Source organism: Canis lupus, chromosome 30 (genome assembly GCF_048164855.1).
Source record: "Canis lupus baileyi chromosome 30, mCanLup2.hap1, whole genome shotgun sequence".
NCBI lineage: Eukaryota > Metazoa > Chordata > Mammalia > Carnivora > Canidae > Canis > Canis lupus.
The window spans coordinates 34,738,071-34,761,100 of NC_132867.1; the positions used below are offsets into that span (position 1 = coordinate 34,738,071).

The following is a 23,030-nucleotide window of genomic DNA, read 5'->3' on the forward strand; positions in this document are numbered from 1 at the left end:
GCTCCCTGCATGGAGCCTGCTTCTCCCTCTGCCTGTGTCTCTGCCTGCCCCCACCCCCCTGTCTCTCATGAATAAATAAATAAAATCTTTAAGTAAAAATAAAAAAGTTACTCAATGTCACTGATAAATGGAATTGCATTTTTGGTGATAAGCTTTGTTTCTCAAGTGCTTAGGGATTCAAAATAACAGTATATCTGCAACAGAATGTAAATTATTTTTTTCCTTTATCATTTATGAATCTGACTTAGGATACACAGCCCATTTTTCCAACCACTTAAATTTGTGGTGTATATAATTTCTGGTTAAGGTTAACTTTGTGAAAGATAGGCTTTTGGAGCCAACTCTTACTGTATTTCTTTACCACGTGATGGACTGGGCATAGTATTTGCATTCTGTGGCTTCAGTAAACAGTTACTAAATAATTAGTGTCAGGTAACTGGTATGATTTGCCATGCTTAATGCTCAGAATAAAAAGATGGTAAGATCCAGAACTCTGTCTGGAGAGGAGTTATATACTACAAGTTGGAAGCATCAGAAAAAACTTCTTGGAGAAAGTGGTGATTGAGACGAGTCTAGGTTGATGTTATTGTGTTGAAAAGTCTGGCAGGGGTTTTCCAGGCAGAGAAAAATCTCTGCAAAAGAAGGGAAAGACTTTGGAGACTGTGACCTAATTAAGGGAGTAGCATGCTCTCCTGGAGTAAATGCTAAGTCAGGAGAGTGATGGGAGACAGCAATATGAGGCCAGAAAGAAGGTGAACAGGAACTACAAATTGAAGGATGTTGTGGTTTATTAATGATATGAGACAAGGAACCACTGGTAGTTTTTAATAGAGCACGGTAATGATTAGATTTGCATTATTTTGTCTATGAAAATGTTCACTTTATTATTATTTTAACATTTTCCTTCTGTAGATTCAGCTACCATTGTGAACAAAATACACTTGTTAATCACATATAAATAATCAGAATATATGACTCATATACTTGGAGTTCAATATTTTAGCTAGCACCCTTTTAAAAATAACTTGAGGGATCCCTGGGTGGCGCAGCGGTTTGGCGCCTGCCTTTGGCCCAGGGCGCGATCCTGGAGACCCGGGATCGAATCCCACGTCGGGCTCCCGGTGCATGGAGCCTGCTTCTCCCTCTGCCTGTGTCTCTGCCGCGCTCTCTCTCTCTCTGTGACTATCATAAATAAAAAAATAAAAAATAAAAAAAAATAAAAATAACTTGAATCCAACTGACCTAGGTTTTTATCTCATCACCATTAGCAACTGCATGTGTAACTTGATAAATGATTTTAATTTTTATCTAGCAAACTTTTGGAATTTTATTGCTGGAATCTTTGCTGGTCACTGTGGATATAGAAAGAAATTAGTTGGGGTTTCCACTGTTTAAGAAATGCATCCCAATAGAGGGTTGTCTTCGTTCTTTTGTAGAAAATTGGGGTGATAATTTTTTTTTAAAGATTTTATTTATTTATTCATGAGAGAGAGAGAGGCAGAGACACAGGCAGAGGGAGAAGCAAGCTCCATGCAGGGAGCCTGACGTGGGACTCGATCCCAGGTCTCCAAGATCACACCCTGGGCCGAAGGCGGTGCTAAACCGCTGAGCCATCTGGATTGCCCCTGGGGTGATAATATTTATCTAAATGGATATTTGGCAACAGTGGAAGTGGTTTTTAAGGAAGGCTCTAATATATTTAGGAATTAACTTCTAGAAAGTAAAATTACCTACCAAACACTGTTTTTTAATCTGAATTTCATTAAGAATCATGACATAAAATGTAGGAAAATGTTTCATATAAGTTATAAATCTTTATGGAAGAGCAATTATTTTGAGCATCATGTCTTATGCTTAAAACACCAATACCATTTTCTTTTTTAGGCAAACAACATGGGTGTTGGAGTAGTGGGAATTATAGAGTGTAATTTCCTAAAGCCAACTCATAATAAACAAGATTTTGATTATACTAACGAGTACAGGTATGAGACCTATTTAAGTCACTGACTTTTTACAGTTTATTTTGGAAATAACTTTCATCTCTTTTCCTAAGCTGAAAATTTTTTTCTGTCTTGTGGATGCTTTTTTATTACAGAACTTTTAAGAAAAGTGGTAGGTGAGAGGCTTGCATAGAAAACACACTTAGCCATCTTCTCCCAACCTAGGAATCACCAATAGAAATACATTCTTCCCTATCTTTATTGATGAAGTATCTCTGAAATTTATAGGAAAAATAGGGGATGTTCCTGCTTTCTTGATGTCAGCATTTATTGTATAACAAATATCCTCAAACTTTGTGCTTATTAATGGGAACTTTAAAGTTATTTAGTCCTCTGTACCTTAGAAGTACTCTGATCTTTTAAGAGTGATTAGAAGTCATAGAATGAATATGACCATCAGTTTTACTTGTAAATTTAGGAAGCACACTTTCCCTAATGAGCACATAGGATGGAGTAGAATGCAAAAGACAAAGATAATGCCATAGGCCTTTTTTTTTTTTTTTCAAATAAAGAACTACTAAAACAAAGTAGAAGGAAGAAGATAATAAAAAAAGCAAAATCGTTGTATTAGGAAACACATATAATACAGAAAATCGGTATGTCCTCATAGTTCACTCCTGAGGCAGAGGCTGCTCCTGTTAGTTGAACAGTGATAAATTAATGTAAAGGATTATTAACTGGGAGAGTAGAGAGTGATTACGAGGAGTAAAAGAGGACAGTAGGTGTCCAGAACTAATGATATAAAAGACCAACTTCCCTCAAGATGGAGAAAGAGGACTAGGAACTGGGAGAGGGCCCCCTGCCCCTAAAGTCAGAGATTCAGATCTTGTAGAGGTCATGACAAACATAGAAACAGGCTACCTGCAAGTTTCTTGCCAGAAAAAGAAGGCCTGGCCAGTGCTGATCTGTAGATGTGATCTGCTGTTGCCAGAGGCTGAGTGGACTGGAGCTATTCTGCAGAGGAGACCTGTCTTTGCCCAAGGATGTGGGCACACTGGAACTGATCTCTGCTGCTGGAGGTTGTGGGCTGCTGGAGGGCAGAGCATGGCTAGAGAGCACAGCTGGAGCTTCTCTAGGGGCCATTTGGCTCCAGTCCTATAATTATACATACCAGAACCTGAAGGACGCGTGTCTCACTATCACCTAGCAGGTTCATTGCCCTGTTAATCCAGTTCAGCATTCCTCAGGCTGCCAAAGGATAAATGTTTACATAATCAAGCTTCAGAATCATAAAATTGAGCAAAGAAGACTGGATTTGGAGCTGAGGGACAATAAGTTCATAACTGAAAAAAATTAAAAAGCCCAAAGTTTGTTATCTGATAAGATTAGTAAAGTATATAGGTATCTAGCAATAAAAGGGGAAAAAAGGAGAAAACAGAAATCATTAATATCAGAAATGAAAAGGAGACAGACACAAAAACATCAAAGGAATAGCATGAACAATTTTTTAACTGTCTTAGGTGATATGGACACGTTCCTTTAAAATTAAATCAATTTTTAGAAAACTTCCCACATACTAAGTGCAAACAATTAAGGAGAAAGTAGCACTGGTCTTACACAATCTTAAAGGTTTTATGAGGGCATGTAACTTTGGTAGTGAACTTTTGAATACATTACAAGAAAGGAAATTTATGTCCCGTTTCTCTCATGATCAAGTTATAAAAATTTTAATTAAAATAAGAGCAGGTACTGTCTAGTGATACATAATAAGGATAATTAGTACGTTAAGCTGATTGGATTATATTCCAAGATAACATGGTGGTTTTAATATTTAAAAATCAATGTAGTTCATCACACCAATGTTAGAAAAGAAAAATCTCATGGTTATTTTCATAGGTACAGAAAAAGCACTTGATAAATCACAGCACCCATTTGTAATTGTAATTCTTCTTTTAATTTGAGAGAAAGGGTATGCATGAGTGAGGGGGTGGCGTGCATAGGGTGGGGCAGATGGGAGAGGGAGAGGGAAAGAGACTCAGGCAGGCTCCACGCTCATTGCAGAGCCTAACAGGCTTGATCCCACAACCTTGAGATCATGACCTGAGCCAAAGACTAAGCCACCCAGGTACTCTGCCCATTTGTAATTTAGGGAAGGAAAGGAACACCTTAAAAAACCCACCATTAATAGAAGGGCATATTAGCAATACAGAGCATTTACAGAAGCACCAAGCGTCATTCCTCATGGTGAATTGTTAATAACTTTCCCCTTAAGGGTGAAAATGAGATAAGGATGTCTGCTCTCCACCATTGTTCTTGAGAAAATAGCCAGTATAATAAGGAAAGAAAAAGTAAAAAGAAATAAGACTTTTCTATATAAGATAGTATTAAGTATATAGAAAGTCCAAAATAATCTGCAAATTTAGAATTAATAAAGGAACAAGTAGTGTGTATTCTGGGGTTGCTGGATGAGAAGTATTCAGAAATCTGTTGTATTTCTGTTTACCAACAATAAAATCCAGAACATGAATTTAAAAAAAATTTTTTTTCAGAACATGAAATTTTTAACAAGTCATGGATAGTGTCCAAAAAATCAAGTGTCAATATATAGTGTCAGTAATATATGCAGCATACACACTGAAAACTATGAAATACTGTGGAGTGGAGTTTAAGTCCCAGATAAGTAGACATGTCAGGTTCAAGAATTGGAGGGCTGAATATTATAATATGTCAGTTTTTCTCTAAAATAATTGAATGCAATTTCAGGTTTTTTAAAAAAATCCCTGCCAGTGTGTGTAGGTGTTGATATTAATAGGCTTATTCTAAACTTTATGTGGAAAGTCAGAAGACCTAAGATCGGTCTTAGAAGTCATTAAAAGAACGACAAAGCAGGAAAACTTACCCTATTAAATACCAAAGCTTGTAAAGCTACAGTAACTAAGTGTGGTATAAATGAAAAGATAAGCAGTCTAGTGAAATAGAAAAGCCCTAAATAATCACCCACTTTTTATACATTGGTGACCTGATTTATGACAAAGATTACATCATAGTATAGTAGGAAAATGATCATCTTTCCAAAAATGCTGGGTCAATTGGCTATTTGTATGGATAATATGACTCCTACCTCAAATGAGGCAAAAAATTGATACCTAATTTAGTCCTAAATGAGAACGACAAAAACAAAATGGGAACAAGATTTTATACCTAAAATGAGAAAGACAAAAACAGAAAAATGGGAACAAGAAAATTTTCAAAACTGTTACTTTAGTTAAACAGATTTTTAAAACAAGATGCAAAAAAATATCATAATGTGCAAAATGGAAAAATTATTTAAAATGAGTAAGAGAACGTTGGCAGGATGTAGGGGATTTAGAGCTCCTGTACATTGCTGGTGGGTATGAAAATTGATCATTTTGAGAACTGAGTAGAACCAAACAGCAATGCCCACTTCTGTGACCCTGCCTTTGGACTCCTTGATATATTCTCAACAGAAATGGGTACATCTCTTGGACCGAGGAATAGCACTGATGAGAGAAAGGAATGAGGAATTGAAAACGTGAGGTACAGGGAAGATACGTCTGGGAGGGAAGATTCATTCTCATTTGGACTCTTAAATGTTCTGTGATTGTGGAGAAAAATTTAGTGGGAGATAATGGGTAGGGATAGGAATGTCTGGTTCGTCTGCCAGTGTAGAACTGAAAGTCTTGATATTTGAAAGCTTTATGTTAAATTCAGAATGTTACAGTGACTGTACCTTGGGTGTGCATAATTCTGGACAGTAGGTGCTTAACTCAAGTGCTTAAGTATGGCCTTGGATCCCACTGATATCCTTTTTATTAATATCTTACTGGGGAAGAAGCAACAGTCTTAATTGTGGGACAGAGGCTATTTTGAAGTATGCTTGCTGATAATGATTTCTGGACTTTATAAACTGAAAGTCTGAGTTCTAATTTGAAAATTGAAGCATACAAGTTTATCTATTGGGGTTGAAATTCAGAGAGCCTGTGGTTCCCCACTAATTGGTCTGCAACATACTTTCTCAACAGAGGTCATGAAATATTACTATTTGTATCTTCAAAGATGATTCTGACTCTGCTCTAAGAACTTATAGGTGTTCTTATAGAAAATTGCCATTAGAGCATTTTTTATTAACTATATCTTGAGTCTGTAGTGTCCACATGATCACTACTAAGTCGTTTGTGCTCCTCAGTGTTTGACGTAGATTTGAGCTTTATCTTTTTTTATTTTTCTTAAGTTGGTTGTGTGATTTTTTTTTTTTTTTAGACTGACAATAGCAGCACTAGGAGAAAAGCTGAATGATTACTGGAATGAAATGAAAGTGAAGAAAAATTCAGAGTATCCTCTAAATTTGCCAGTTGAAGATATTCAGTAAGTACATTAAAGAAAAGCAACCCACTCTAATATCGAGAAGTGATATTGGAGGGTGTAGTGATGGTACGCAAACTTTGAACTAAGCCAGAGTAAGAAGTAAATTCTGCAAGTCCAGTCAGCACAACATGTGAAATAAGCCAGTGAATGTATACATTTATACATATACACAGAAGATTCTCAAAGCAGTACTTAAGCTATATGCTGCATGCTGATATTTACTTCATTTAAAAAATGTACATCTTAACCCATTAAATTGATTTCATGATCCGCTAATGAGTTGTATCTCATAGTTTGAAAAACCCTGGTCTTGTGTAATAGTATCATGAGTCTAAAGTCAGATTCTAGTTCTGGCTTAAAGAATGATGTGACGTTGAACATGTTACTTGGCCTCTTAATAAGCTTCCATTTTTTGACTTGGAAATTGGGAACATTAGTAGCACTCACTTCCTGGAGTTTTAAGACAATAAAATATACCTGACAGGCATTCAGTAACACGGTAGTACACGGTACCAATTCTGTGAATGAATGAATAATAATTGTGTGTACTGATGAAAAGATGACGAAGATACATAATGAAGAACAAAAAAAGATGGAATTCAATGTATTAATTTCCCATTTTATTTTTTTAAAGTGTCCATATATACACATGCATCATTCTGTAAGCATAGAAAACTATGCCAGGGTTTAAAAAAATGAATAGCTCCTGAAATCAGGGGTTTGTATTTTCTTTATAAATTTCTGGGGCATCTGTGTGGCTCAGTCAGTTGACCATCCAACTCGATTTCGGCTCAGGTCACGATCTCAGGGTGGTAAGGTTGAGCTCTGTGTCAGGCTCTGCCCTGAGTGTGGAGCCTGCTTGAGATTCTGTCTTTGCTTCTCCTTCTGCCCCCCCCCCCCCCCCCCGCCCAAAATAAATAAATAAATACATTTCTGGATCGTTTGAGATTTATGTAACTGTAAATGCATTTTTTAGAAATTAGATTTTAAAAAGTACTGGTATTAAGATGTAGTCTTCATTTATTCAGTGAATTGTTAATAAATGTTAAATGAAATGTTAAATGAATACCTAAATTCTTCATAGCATCATTGTAATTATCAAATGATAAAACTATAAAGCATTTTATAAACTAAAAGAATATACAGATTCTAGGTATTCAGAGATATAGTGGTGGCTAATAATATAAGAGTTATTAAAATTGCTTAAGTTATAGCAATAACAGCTTGTCCATTTTCTGTTACTTGAGTGTTTTTTGTGCTAATAAATATAGGAGATTAGACATTGTAAATGCTCTCTTGATGTGAATTTCAGAGCAAGGCTTTTGGAATCTTAAGTTGTTTGAGTTTTTATTTCCAGAGAACAATTTGAATAATATGCTATTAAGCAAGACATTTAAGTCTCTTTGTTTAAATTGGCCTGTTAGCTTTAACCTTTTGAAGGTAACCCAAAATTTTTTTTTCCAAAATTGTTTTTAAAAACGTAACTTGCTGTACAATAATTATGTCAGATGTTTCAGAAACAGAATTAAATAATAAAGGCATTTTGTAGTAGAAATGATGTAGAAGATCTAATGAAGTGTGCTTAGCATCTGTATTTTCATACTAATATGATTTCATACTAATATTTTGTTGTAGGAAACGTCCTGATCAGACATGGGTTCAATGTGATTCTTGTCTAAAGTGGCGGAAATTACCAGATGGAATAGATCAGCTTCCAGAAAAATGGTATTGCTCCAATAACCCTGACCCACAGTTCAGGTACCATATAGTTGGTAGTACCCTTTTTGGAAAGGCAGAAAGTACTATTCAAGATGTATGAATAGGCGCTGGTGACGTGTTATTCCCATGTGATTTTTCTGACTAGAAATTGTGATGTTCCAGAAGAACCTGAAGATGAGGATTTGGTGCATCCTACTTATGAAAAAACCTACAAAAAGAAGTGAGTGTTGTACTAATGTGTGATGGGGAAATAATGCCCAATTTATTAACAGCGGAGGCTGTGCAGCATTAGTTGATGCTTCTCCAAGATCAAGCTAGTACAACCCAGAAAAGATTATGACCCCAAAAAATTATGATGTGGATGTATAATATTGTGTACTTTTTTGGGTTTTGGGGTTTTTTAAGTTTTATACCGTGGATATCTGCTCTTTTTTTTTTTACCTACTATGTAATGCTGTCTTATCTGCAAGATAGCTTGCATACAGAATAGTTTGTCTTTTTTTGAGTCACACACAGATGAATTGTAAGTGAGCATTGCCCACCATGAGCTTTTAGTCTTAACAGAGAAAGTGAGATATGTGCATTACTAATGAGAAGCTGACGAGTACTAGAAGGCATAAACCAGTCCTGTTGGGAAGCCTATAAGGAGAGATGACTTCTGGTTGGGGATGGGAAGGGAAATACGGATCAGTAATAGGTCTTGAAGGATGGGTTAGATACGAATGTATAGGAAATGGTGATTGGTTCATCTTTAGAGCAAATATATGAGTGGGCATGATGGAAAATGAAGGAAGAGAGAAGCTGGGCATTGAATGATAGCCCTGGTGAACTGTAGGCTAGTGTGCACACAGAGGCTGAGTTCATGCAGAACTTCTAGGCAGTTTCGATTTAGAGCATGGTTTTTGAAGATCCATTAGCAGGACTGTGAATAAAAAGGCTAATTAGAAACCTGGGTCTGAGAATAATGCTGGTCAGGGTGGAAAGCTTAAGGCACACATTGGGCATTACTGAGATAAGAGGTGGAAAGCATTTCCCTGCCTAAGGGCTTGCCACTGATGATAATGAAATGAAATTGAAGCAAAGTTTAGTATACATATCTAAGTGACTCAGTAGTAAAATGGCAAGTATGTCATTGTGAAACCAAATTGAAAAATAATTAAATTTAAATATATTAACTTTTCTCATCTTTTGTGTTTTTTCTTTCTTCAGAGACAAGGAAAAATTCAGGATCAGACAACCAGAAATGATCCCTCGGGTAATTAATGAAACCTTCCATTTTATATCTGTGTCTTATATTGGGTAGTGGCTAGTTTAACAAATAGTTTTAAAGCTTAGGAGTTATATAACAAATTGAAGTGATTTTGTTTATTCAGTTCACATACTCCTTTTCTTACATCCCTCCTTGTCCTCCTTCCTAGCCCAACAACTTCATTCAAAAACTGTTCAATCTTACCCTATATAGTGACATCTTCTGAGGATAGGCAGGCATTAAGAATCTTACTATTGGGTACCTGGGTGGCTCATTCAATTAGGCATCCGACTCTTTGATTTTTGGCTCAGGTGATCTCAGGGTTGTGAGATGGAACCCCAAGTCGAGCTCTGTGCTGGGCATGGAGCCTGCTTGGGATTCTCACTCCCCTTCTTTTTCCCTCTGCCCCTCCCCTAGAAAAACAGGAAAAAAAAAAAAAGAATCTTACTGTCACATAGGCAGTTAAGGAAAAGATCACAGGAAGCCTTGGGGAGGAAGCCTTGGGGAGCCATGTTCTAGTACTAACCTGGACCAAAGCTACAGTGTTTTTCTCTTTGTTGACCAGTCTCTTCCTTACTGGTGCTTTCTGGTGTTAAAGAGCTTTTTCTGAGTATATGGGTAGGCAGTTGTACTTATGTAAGGAAGTTCTGGTTTACTGCAGATGTGTGTTTGCATTTAGTTATATTGAAATGTTTTCTTATGTAAAGGGTGAAGGTTTTGAGGTGAGAACAGAGTTGATTGAAAAGGGGGCACCTGGGTGGCTCAGTCAGTTAAACATCTGCCTTCGGGTCAGGTCATGATCCTGGGGTCCTGGGATTGAGCCCCGGGTGGGGCTCCTTGCTTAGTGGAGAGCCTGCTTCTCCCTCTCCTCCCCACTTGTGCTCTTGTTATCTCTATCTCTCTCTCTCTCAAATAAATAAAATCTTAAGAATGGAGTGAAAAAGAATAATGGGCTTACTTATTCTAAAGGCATTATCTTTGACTTTATTTTCAATTTCTTTCTCTTAGAAAAATGAAATTTTTTTTTTGAAAAATGAATTTTTTAAAAGATTTATTTAAATCTTTTTTTTAACTAGGGGAGGGGCAAAGGTGGAAGGAGAAGTAGGCTCCCTGATATAGGGCTTGATCCCAGGACCCTGAGATGATGACCCAGGCCAAAGGCAGATGCTCAATTGACTGAGCCACCCAGGTGCCCCAGAAAAAAGAATTTTTCATTGTATTTTAGTAAGTCCTGTATATATAGTACAGGCAGTAAATCTTGCCGTAAAAGACCAGATAGTAAGTACTTGCTTTGTGGGCCATATACAGTCTCTTGTTGTATATTCTTTGTTTTGTTGTTTTGTTTACACCTTTTAAAAATGCAGAATCATTCTTCCACTCACTTGCAGGTTGGATTTGATTATTGGCCTATTTGTGGCTTCTTGGTGTAGCATAAAGAATTTACATCTTTAGGATAGTTCTCAATGTTTTCTGGGATATGGGGAAAAGGGAAAATAATATCTCATGTTTAGGGACATGGCATAGTAGAAAAAAAAAAAAGACCTTTAGGATCAATTTTTTTTCTTCCAACAGATTAACGCTGAACTCTTATTTCGGACACCCCCCGTGTCAGGTCAAAGCTTTTCTCCTGTGAAGGAAAGTGTTCCAAGAGGACATCTTTCAGAAGTGGCAAATACTTATGCACCGAGACTTATAAATAATCATCGAGGTTCACCCCAGTCTGAACCTGAGAACAACAAGTCAGTGGCTAAAATATGTTTTTCCATTTAGGGAATAAATATTAAACAGAGCCTTTGGCAGTAATGCACTTCTGAGAAGTTGTAGTGTATATGCATGTAAAAAGTCTTAAGGATAAGTTAATTTGCTTTTATTATCTAAACCTGCTGCTGCCCCACTTACGTCACCTATTTAATCAATTTTTAAAATATCAATTGTATTCATTGTGGAATTTGATCAAATTTTCACCTCTATGAAATTCTGGATAGTATGAAAATTTCTGCTTTTAAAATTGCCAATATCGGGATCCCTGGGTGGCGCAGCGGTTTGGTGCCTGCCTTTGGCCCGGGGCGCGATCCTGGAGACCCGGGATCGAGTCCCACGTCGGGCTCCCGGTGCATGGAGCCTGCTTCTCCCTCTGCCTGTGTCTCTGCCTCTCTGTCTCTCTCTGTGTGACTATCATGAATAAATAAATAAAATCTTTAAAAAAAAAAAAAATAAATAAAATAAAATTGCCAATATCTTATGTAAAGAAAAACAGGAAGCAATTAATGATACAATGCTATAATGTTACCTGTGACCTAGAAGTTCTTAGCTTGTGGCAAGCTCTATATTTTGAATGAGTAGATGGAGAAGGAAGAAAGAAATGTATGAGTGATATGAAAATTGAACAATTAGCTCTCTGGACTGGAATGGTCAGGGAAGGTTTTGTGATGAGATGGTACTTGGTTTGGTTCCCGAGATTGAAAGATTGAAATACTCTTTGCAGGGGGCCCATTCATAGGGAATAGAATGAATACAGGTGAAGGAGAAAACATGATGCCAGCAAACTGAGGAATCTGACTACACTAAGTCTTTTTGTTGAAAGATAAACATTGAAACTAGGTTCCCTGAGATAGTGGAATGGGATTTTCTGAGAGGTTTTGTAACCCTTTCATTAAATTCTCAAAGGGTTGAGGGGGGCGCTTGGGTGGCTCAGTTGGTCATGGGATCAACCTCTGAGTTAGGGCTCCCTGCTCAGTGGGGAGTCTGCTTCTCTCTCTGCTCCTCCCCCTACTTGTGCACTCCGTCTCAAAATCATTAAAAAAAAATCTCAAAGGGATTTTTGGTGTCCAGAAGGATTAGAAATAACTGCTTTTATGCATATATACATCAGAAGGGTATGTTCTAAAATAGTTCACTGTTTGTAACCTTCATATTTGGGGGCTGGATTGCGACTTCACTAAAAATTTGTGTGAGTTGTTTTTTTTTTTTAACTAATCTCCATAATATTCTTGTTTTTCTTCTTAAAGATGGTTCTAAACAACGTAAGAAAAAGTAAAATCTGTAAAGTTTACAGATAATGGAACTTATTCTTTTTTTCTTTAAGGAGGGAGAGGCAGAGTGAGAAGGAGAGCGAGAGAATCTCAAACAGGCTCTACGTCCAGCCTGAGCCCAGTGCGGGGCTCGATCTCACAACGCTAAGATCATGACCTGAGCCCAAATCCAGAGTCCTACACTTAACAGACTGAGCCACCCAGCTGCCCCTAGAATTTATTCTTTAAAGTGACTTAGTCCATCCAAGTAGAAGAGAAGAGAGAAATTTTTTATTAATTTTTAAAGCCTGAAGAATTTAAAATTTGAATTTGAGAAAAATAAAAGCTTTTTTTTTTTTTAATTAGATCTTTCAAAATAAAGCCAAAGACTGTGGAAAGGTGGTACCTAAACTAAGTCTTGGAAAAGATAGATAGGAATTAGCTTGGTAAGAAAATAATAGAGTAGCTACCAGTTACATAATTAACTCCATGGAACCCCAGGCATGCTCCAAACTTCGAAGCATTGGGTACTTCTTAAGGTAGAAGATGGGTGAGAATAAAAGGTTCGTTAAGGAAGAATAGTTCTCTAGACCTCTTTACAGCCTGCCAAGTCTGGCCATGTGGCTTTTCCTCCTCTGTCAGAATGTAGAATGTTTTCCTTCTGGAGCACTTTGACTGCTGAAGATGTGGGTGTTTTAAGAGGAGGGCTAAGGGAAAGTGAGTACTAAAGGGTGAGAACTCTGGCCCCGATGGCCCTCATTGGGTCCTCAGGGGAAAAGCACTGGGTGGTGCTGAGTTTGAGCACCCTTTGCATTACGGGGCCAGCTCGCACTGCTTCTAGTTAGTCTCACTCTGAAACCTAAAGATAGGCAGAGATCACCAGATGTACAAACTGAAACAGGGAGCAGAGGAAACCCTGTGGAATTTACTGGGAGGTGGGGAGGGGTTGAACACACATTTCTTGGAAAAGATAAGCAGGTGGAGGGTAGAAAAAGGAAAAGACAAGGTACAAGAGGGTCAACATCTAAATTAGAAAATTTCAGAATGGGAAATTAGAGGAAGCAAAAGGGAAGAAATCATATGACTTCCACTAAATACACAGCAAAAATGTCTGGAAAAAGATCCATTCTAAGAAACATCATTATGAACTTTTAGAACACCAGGGAAAATAATTTTTTCAGGGAGGAAAACCCAGGTTACCTTTGAAAAGATCAGGAATCAGAATGGCAGGAACACCATATGGTACATGACAATGGAATGATGCTTTTAGAGTTTTGAAAAAGTAATTTCCAACCTGGAAGTCTATATAAAAACCAAGCCAGCAATAAAATTGAGAAGTGAATAAAGATACTATCATCATGTAAACTATCACATTTTTTATGTCCTGTGTACCCTTTCTCAAGATTTTATTGGAGATTGTGCCCCTTTGATTTATGAGAGTAAACCCAAGAAAGAGAAGAACCTTTCTTGAGGTGGAGGAACTAGGAGGGCTAAACACATAGGGCCCAGACAATAAACCAGTACAGATAACCCTCTGAGGGGGAGCAAAAAGTATCCACTGGTGTTTAATTCATAGAAAACTAAGCTAAGCCGATGAGGAAAATGAGGCAGTTTTTAATGCCAGGAAAGTAGAAAGGATAGGGCATGCTGGTTTAGTTTGTGGCCCACCTCTGATCACTGAGCGTTGGTAAAAATTAATGAGCAAACAGGAGTGGCATAGCCATTCATTGAGCACTGGAACGCAAAAAGCAGACCTGGGTGGGTAATGGCATTCCCATTTGGCTGTGTATACACTGACATGCCCAGAGGACAGGAAGGGAAGGGATGTTTGGCAGTTTGTAGAGCAGGTACTTTAAAGCAACCTAGTAGTCTTTTTCCTCAGCTGTACAGGAGAAAATCCTCTCTACTTCCTTAAATTCTTGAACAGTACTGTGTAACCATTGTTTTAAGTGAGCATGGACATTTCTCAGAATTTCAAGATAGATTACTGCAAGGTCATCTATTTTGTTTCTTTCTCTATTTTCTTGTCTTATATTTTATATATTAATTTTTTTTCCAGCCTAAAACGGAGACTTTCTACTCGTTCATCAATTTTGAATACAAAGACTCGGAGATTGAATAATCAAGCATTTGAAAATGCAACTTATAAAGATGATGATGATGAAGACGTCATCATATTAGAAGAAAACAGTACTCCCAAACCTGCAGTAGATCATGACATTGAAGTGAAGTCAGAACAGAGTCATATCGAGCAAAGTGGTCATCAGGTTGAGCCTGTGGCTGATAAAGAACCTTGTGCCCAGACTGGTTCATCAAGCACCTTATCCTCCAGGTGTGATCAGGGAACTACTGCGGCCACCCAGACTGAAGCTCCAAGTATAGTTGTTAAAAAGGAAGAAGCACTTGAAGACGAGATAGATGCACGAAATGATACAGCTGTGCCACCATCCTGTGTGGAAGCTGAAGGAAAGACCCAAGAAACCCAGGAAACCTTTGAAAAATCTGTGGGTGACGCTAGTTGCCAATTGAATGAACTGAGAAATGAGCTGCTTTTAGTTACCCAAGAAAAAGAAAATTATAAAAGACAGTGTAATGTGTTTACTGATCAAATCAAAGTGTTACAGCAGAGGATACTGGAAATGAATGACAAATACGTGAAGAAGGAAACTTGCCATCAATCTACTGAAACTGATGCTGTGTTTTTACTTGAAAGTATTAATGGCAAATCTGAAAGTCCAGACCATATAGCATCTCAGTATCAACAAGCTTTGGAAGAAATAGAAAGGCTGAAGAAACAGTGTGGTGCTTTGCAACATGTAAAGGCCGAATGCAGTCAGTGTGCCAGCAATGAAAGCAAAAGTGAAGTGGACGAAATGGTTGTGCAGCTTGATGATGTGTTTAGACAGCTAGACAAATGCACTGTTGAGAGGGACCAGTATAAAAGTGAGGTGAGTGTACTATTCAGCATAATGAGAGTCCTGGGAATTCCAAGGCGTCTGAATCACAAAGAACTGCCAGTTGCTAGATTGGGATAAATTACTTAAAAATATTTCCATGTATTGACTGTTGCCCCACTGCTTCTCAACTGGGGACTGGTCCTCCCGGGGTCACATGGAAATGTGTGTTGAGGAGATGGATGTTGGTAGAATTTAATGGGTAGTAATTGGGTATGATAATTTCCTGTAGTGTACTGGAAATTGCTGTGTAATGAAGGATTGTCCTCAAAATATGGTTCTCATTCTCATTGAGCCACTCAGTTGCTTAATATAGAAAACATCGCTCCATTATTAATAGGCCCTACAATAACCATATAGATGATGATGTCCTCATTTTATAAATGTACCTTGTATTAGTTGTGATTAGGTTTGTTGGCCGGTGATAGCGCCATAGAACGGCGATAGTTCTACAGGCATCAGGGACAGCAGGCTCCTACATGTTGTTGCTTTGCTCCTCCGTGTGCAGTTATGGTCAGAGGTGGCCTCCAGGTCCAGTTCTCATATATCGATGTTCCAAGCAGCAGGAAAGAGGAGGTGTGCACTTCCTAAAAGTTGCTGATACTCCACTTGTCAGAACTTAGTCATCTGGCTAATGGATGCCTTGGAGTGTAGTCTCTATTCAGGGTTCTTCCACTGAAGAAGGAGGAGAAAAGATGGTAGATGTCAGAAGACAAGTAGTAACCTCTGCATATACCCTCCATTCACATTTGGATAGCTCCTTTTAAAAACATGTATTTTATATGTTAATGCGGCATTTGAAAGAAGGATTTTCTGCTAAAGAATTTGGAAATAGGATGGTGATCTACTGCCCCTTCTTCCTGGAAATAATGCTGACATAACAGCTCATTCAAACATTCATCTTGATCTGTTGGCTCGGAGCTAGATGACAAAATATATAAAAATCAATATGAACTTTTGGTTATAACTTAGAGCTCTGAGTGTGCAAGAAATGAAAGCCACTTTGACATCAACATGATTTAGGCACTTATAATTTGGTTTTCCTGTTTTTAGATACCATATGTTTTCAGTCAAGCGGTAATTAACATTTTGTATTCTTTGAATGTGACAGGATGTCAAGGAGAAACCAAAACAAATGAAATTTTGTTGATAGAAAACCATCGTGGGTGTTCTATTTGCCCTTTTTTGATGGTAATTTTCATCAAGCAGAAGGAAGGGTCTTTACATTTCTTAGCTTAAGTTAGTACTTTGGCATTAGCATTTTTAAGTTTTACAGTTATGAAATTTTTTTTCAGGTTGAATTATTGGAAATGGAAAAATCACAAATCCGTTCACAATGTGAAGAACTGAAAACTGAAATTGAACAATTAAAATCCACAAATCAACAGTTAGGAGCAGATGTTTCAACTTCAAGTAACATAGAAGAATCTGTAAATTATACTGACGGGGAAAGGTAATATCACATGAGGCATGACGCTGGGGCTGCCTTCTGGTTAGCATAATACTTGCTAGCACATCTCAAACAAATAGTGCTCAATCAAAAGAACACTACCCTTCAAAGAATGAGCAGTTTAGGTTTATCTTTTATTTTTTTATTTTTTTTATTTTTTTATGATAGGCACACAGTGAGAGAGAGAGAGGCAGAGACACAGGCAGAGGGAGAAGCAGGCTCCATGCACCGGGAGCCTGACGTGGGATTCGATCCCGGATCTCCAGGATCGCGCCCTGGGCCAAAGGCAGGCGCTAAACCACTGCGCCACCCAGGGATCCCAGTTTAGGTTTATCTTAAGTGAAATAGGAATTTGGAAAGAATAAAGCACTTGATTGGTTAGAGTGGCTTGGAATGCTGTGTGGGGAAAAGTGGAAAGTGAGATATCAAAGAAGGTGGTAAATTTGGCCATGACTAGAAGACAGGAGACTATTCCATGAAACCTAATTTTCTACCTGGATTTCCTTTTGTACTTGCCATTTCTTTATGGTTTGCTGTCCTCATTTTACTATATGTCATCCCCAGTGTTAACTTTCAGATAATCACAGAATTATTAGAAATTGCCGCAGTACAGATGATTAATAGTTAGAAGTTCTGTGAAAACAGGAACATAGGAAGTGAATGATTACCCTAACTCAGTAAGATATAAAACAGGCTTGGGGTTTTGTTTTAGTTTTGAGTGTGGGGGAGGCAGATGCTCAGATAGGAGAGGATGATGGTGCTGGTGGTATGTCGGTGACCTACCATCAGAAAGTAGCCATTAAGAACTAAAAGGAGGCAGCTCTTCCTGCTCATAGAGTATGACTTCAGACCTAAAAGGCACCATCATTGAGAAATAATCTTCCACCATCCTGACATCAATTATATTACCTTGTTTTTTAAGTTTTTTTTTTTTTTTTTTTAAGATTTTATTTATTCATGAGAGGCAGAGACCCAGGCAGAGGGAAAAGCAGGCTTTCTGCGGAGATCCTGATGTGGGACTGTGTCCCCGGACACCAGGATCATGATCTGAGCCAAAGGCTCAACCACTGAGCCACCCAGGTGCCCGGTTAAGTTTTTAAAGGATTTCAGTAGGGCAGCCCTGGTGGCTCAGCGGTTTAGTGCTGCCTGCAGCCCAGGGTGTGATCCTGGAGACCCAGGATCGAGTCCCACGTTGGGCTCCCTGCATGGAGTCTGTTTCTCCCTCTGCCTGTGTCTCTGCCTCTCTTTCTCTGTGTGTCTCTCACGAATAAATAAATAAAATCTTAAAAAACAAATAAAAAATAAAGGATTTCAGTAAATCTGCTCATGGAAATGAAGTAGAGCAGTACACGAAAGCCTAGAGGGGTAAGGTCAGAAGAAAATACCAGGTGGTGTTTTTCAAAATGAGAACCACAAGCATCTCTGGTGCTTGTAGAGATGCAGATCCTTGGCCTGCAATGCAGTTTATTAAATTGGGAACTTTTTTTTTTTAAAGGTTTTATTTATTTATTTGTGGGAGATAGAGAGGCAGAGACATAGGCAGATGGAGAAGCTCCTGCAGGGAGCCTGATGTGGGATCTAGGATCATGGGATCACAACTTGAGCCAAAGGCAGATGCTCAACCACTGAGCCACCCAGGTGCCCCAAATTGGGAACTTTTAAACAGTTTCAGGTACTTCTCTTGCACACTGACCTTTAAGTAACTGTTGATCATTCATTCATTTATTTTAACTGATCTTTTAAACCTGTGCTTTCCAAAATAGTATATGAATATGTGGCTACTGACACTTGAAATCTGGCTGGTCTGATTTGAGATGTGCTTTAAGTGTAAAATAAAAATATTGAAGCTTTAGTAAGAAAAAGAATGTAAAATACTTCATTAAATAATATATTTTGATTATGTGATGAAATAATATTTTAGTTACATTGGGTAAATGTAAAACTGCCATTAAATTTACAGTTGCATTTACTTTTTTTTTTTTTTTTTTTTTACCATAACTATGTGAACATTTTAAATTGGTTAGGGAGCTTGCAGTATTTCTCCTGGACAGTGCTGTTCGGTTCACTAGAAATAAGAATCTGTGGCATGTCCAGTAGATAGGAGAAATTAGCCAGGACAATCGAAAGACTTAAAAAAGATGTAAGAGGATCCTTGGGTCATATTAGTCTTTTGTGTACTTTTCATAAAGATAAAAGATTGTGGTTACAACAAAGGGGACATTCTTGGTAAGGCTGTAGGATGGTTAATAACTTCTGGAAAGCAAAGCAGAAAAGTGTTTGAACCCTGGACCTCTGATCAAAGATGAGTGGGGAAGCTTGGACAGAACGTGGCTGGAGTGGGAATGATGTAAAATTTTATCCATGGGGCAAAGGAATCTTAGGATCCAAGCTCACAAAACATGTTTAAAATCATATATTACTGTGCATTGTCAACTTAGGGATGAGCATCTTGGCTCTTCAGACATTTCTGCCTTAGATCAGTATCGAAGCTAAATGTGGGCTGCTTATATTTGGGTGAGGAACAGAATAAGAGCAACCAGCATTCAGTTCCTAAGTTTCACTCAGTCTTTGAAGCAAAGGCTGCTGAATAGTCATAGGTCTTTAAAAAGTCTAGGGTGTTGGGGGCACCTGGGTGGCTCAGTTGGTTGTGCATTTTGATGTCAGCTCAAGTCTTGATCTCAGGGTCGTGAGTTTGGGTGCCATGATGGGCTCCATGATGGGCATGTCCATGCTGGGCATGAAGCCTGCTTAAAATAAAAAGTAAAGTCTAGGATGTTGATATTCAGATATATGTATATAAATATGGAAGGAAGGGTAATGATCATCTAATCCAGGGATTCCCAATGTTTTTAGCAAAACACTATTCCCTATAAATGCACAGTAAAATGGATTATCAGTGAACTATAGCATATTGAAAGGTTCAGAGAAATCTTGATTTACAAAACTTGTTTTACATTATTTAGCCAAGAGTTTTGTAAGCTTATCTGATCATAGAACCATTTCTCTTTCCTCTTACACAAGGGTAGATATCTCAAAGAACACATTTTAGAGAACAGTTCAGTTTTATTTTCCTCAGAGGCTGAAATTGAAGGAGAGGCATTCTTATTCTGAGACCAGTGTTCTCACTAGTTTATCACTGCTGTTTTTCAGGTAACAATATTTTATATTTTAAATCACACCTCGTAATTAATTATATGTATTTTACCAGTCCATGTTTTCTCCAATAGCAAGTTAAAGTCGTATTAGTTAGAACCAAACAGAGCCAGCAGTTGATGAAACAGTCTACTTACCAAGAGATAAATACTATTTATCTCTTGGTAAGTATAAATACTATTTATCTCTTGGTAAGTAATTTATCTCTTGGTAAGTAATTATTAAGTTAAATTATGGATTATTAAAGTAAGCGAATTCATGTTTCACTTAAATTTGAGGCCCCAGATGAATATTAAACTGTGTTACAACGCTCACCTAATCGATGTAATATTTGTATCTGCAGCCTCAAACTCCGATCTCTTCGAGTTAACGTAGGACAGCTGTTGGCCATGATTGTACCTGATCTCGATCTTCAGCAAGTGAATTACGACGTTGATGTGGTTGATGAAATTTTAGGACAAGTTGTCGAACAAATGAGTGAAATCAGTAGTACTTAAGGTCTATTTTATGTGAGATAATAAAAAGATTTGCTTGGTCCTGTGGTTGTATAGCTTTCAGAGTTGAAACCATTTTGTTTTATAGATATGACAGGTGACAGGCTGAAGAACCATGATCTTACTGTATTCTATGCATTCAAGTGTGGTCACAGATACTGTGGGCACACGGTCACACCTTTTGAAATGCCTGCAAATCCTTCTTAACTGAGCAGCTGAACAGCTAACTCATGATTCTGTTTTGAAGTGTAAATACTTGTAATTAAGTCTGCACATATTTTTTTATTACCCTAGAGGACTTAAGTGTTTTTCACCAAGAGCTTTTCAGGTTGCCCCTAACCTTTGTGCAATTTTTTCTGGTTCCCAAAGTGTATTTTTCTCTGAAGCGAGGGCTGTGCCATAATACAAATGGGAATGTTACCTTTGATTTTCTTACAGAGAAGTTTAAACAGGATTTTTTAAAAATGGAATTACGCTCCTGATAAGATAAGTTGTAAGTGAATTGAACATTAATGTTTCTTTTCTATAAATTCTTACCTGCTGAAATATTTTATTCATGGAAATAAGGTAAGCAGAAATTCTCAATCCATTTTGCCAGGATTTTCCTTGTGCTGAGATTGCCAATCATGGTTAAACGCAGTGTTTTTATAGAACAAAGAAATGATCTTTAGTATAAAAATATACTGGCATCAAAAATACTAAATGTCCCACCACATTTACTTTGAAGCCCATTTTTGGCTGTGTAGTCAGCATGGAGTGGGCACAATAATCGTTTAATATTTCTTTTTGTGAAATTTCCTGTACAACCTTTTGTAGGATTACTACAGGTTAATGAGAGTTGAGGAAGACAATCTTTCTCAAACAGTACAGCATACCTTTCATTAAATTACAGACCTAAGTGTTTTATGTCCTGGAGGTAAACAGCAAACTGCCCTAGGATTATAGTGTTACATGCCATAAAAATTATGCTTTATTGGTCCCATGTTTGTGCAATTTTAAAGAGATGGCTTTCTATTAATTATAACTATGTATATATAATTAAGAATCGTATTTTCCACAACTGAAATGTGCATTATTTTTTTCAAAGTTTTACCATTGCTATTTATTTTTACTTTTGTTTCTGAACATTCAATACATGTTTCTTTTATATGTATGCTTAATTACATGTCTTTCATATACAATATTAAATTTTTACTGTACATTAACTTCTAGAAAAAGCAAATAAATGAAGGTTGTTTTTATTTGCTTGATAAAGTAATTGAAAGTGTATTTTTGGTATGAAGCTGGTTTTCTGTCCTAATTGTATCTGCCCAAATTTTAAAATATCTTGTAATAAAATAAAAAAATATATATGATGGCTAACTCTTCAGATACTACTTTTAAAGAATTCTATATTCAAATTATATTTTGGAAACTAAAGCTGTCCATTGATCCTCAAGTTGAGCTCATTTTAAAATCTATTAATTACCACTTCTATTTAGGAGACTAAGACTGCTCCATTAAGACTCTAAAAACTGAGCTCATCTTGAGAGAGTGTGTGCGTGCGTGAGTGTGTACGTGTATTTTACACTCAAGAAGAGACTCTGTCAATCATTTAGCCTCAAGAAACCTTGCTTAAACGATAGCGGCAATATAGAGCATGTCTCAGTTTGTGAATATTTATGTAGCAGTTGTTTCTGGAATTTGCTATTTTTCCCTCCTTTGGGTCAGCTATATTCTTGCAAAAATATATATATTTTACATGGCTGTTATCTGGCTTAATGGAAAGTTAGTCACAGGATTAGTAAGTTTGCTTGCTCAGTTGATTCTTCGGAAGTACTTACATTTTTTTCACCCTTTAAGAAAATGATTGCCAAGATACGATTCTTTGAAAATGTAGCTAACAAGATTTAACAGAACAACAACATAGGCTTTCATGTATATATCATATTTAGGTAGAGATATCTTTTATTAAGTTAAATTTGTAAAAGGCTAGTGTGGGAGGACAGCATTTAAACTAATCATTACTTAAAAAAATAGTATGAGGAATTAAACCAGTGTAGTCCACAATCCCTGCGAACAGGACCCACTGAAACTAGCAAAGCATTCGTGCAGCAGGGGTGGTGTGTGGCATATCCATGTGTCTTTTATTTGGGCCTCAAATTCCTAATGTGGGCAGGTACTGCTGGGGACTCAGACTTAATTCTCGTGATCAACAGCCCATTCATTCATTATTTGTCATTGAAGAATGATTAAAGTGATACATCTGGTGGTTTTCACCTCTTGCTGCGTATTAGAATTACCTGGGTCTCTTAGGAATCCTATGCAAGGATGCACACCATACTAATTAAGTCAGAGTCTAGGTTTGGCGCAGGTATCAGATTTGTAAGGCCTCTCAGCGTGCCACTAGAGCTGAGAACCATTGATCTTTACCTTCCTGTGATGAGTGTTTACAAATGTTGAACTCAGTTGGTTCCTGAAACAAACTCAGGATTTACATGGCCTCTTTCTCACGGGGGCGAGCAAGGAGGGGGAAAGGGGAGCATAGTTGGTGCCCAAGTTAGAAATGTAAATGGAACAGAATGGTATAAAGTGAAAAAGACGTACCCACTGCTTGCTTAGCTATTGTTAACCACTGTTGCTTTTTCTGTGTCCTTCCAGAAAATATTAGCTGCATACATATACACATTCATAT

General features: G+C 37.5%; 1 protein-coding gene across 3 annotated transcripts in view; it reads left to right on the forward strand.

The window, feature by feature from the left end:
• MORC3 (MORC family CW-type zinc finger 3) overlaps positions 1 to 21,711 on the forward strand; it is a 40,151-nt gene extending 18,440 nt beyond the window's left edge. For all 3 annotated transcript variants that reach the window (XM_072806907.1, XM_072806909.1, XM_072806908.1), the window contains exons 9-17: positions 1,885 to 1,982; positions 6,222 to 6,326; positions 7,962 to 8,084; positions 8,191 to 8,265; positions 9,255 to 9,300; positions 10,867 to 11,033; positions 14,365 to 15,253; positions 16,555 to 16,712; positions 20,206 to 21,711. In XM_072806907.1, the coding sequence (XP_072663008.1) occupies positions 1,885 to 1,982; positions 6,222 to 6,326; positions 7,962 to 8,084; positions 8,191 to 8,265; positions 9,255 to 9,300; positions 10,867 to 11,033; positions 14,365 to 15,253; positions 16,555 to 16,712; positions 20,206 to 20,359 (1,815 nt within the window). In that variant the 3' untranslated portion in view covers positions 20,360 to 21,711. The remainder of the gene's footprint in view (positions 1 to 1,884; positions 1,983 to 6,221; positions 6,327 to 7,961; positions 8,085 to 8,190; positions 8,266 to 9,254; positions 9,301 to 10,866; positions 11,034 to 14,364; positions 15,254 to 16,554; positions 16,713 to 20,205) is intronic.
• The last annotated feature ends 1,319 nt before the right edge of the window (positions 21,712 to 23,030 follow it).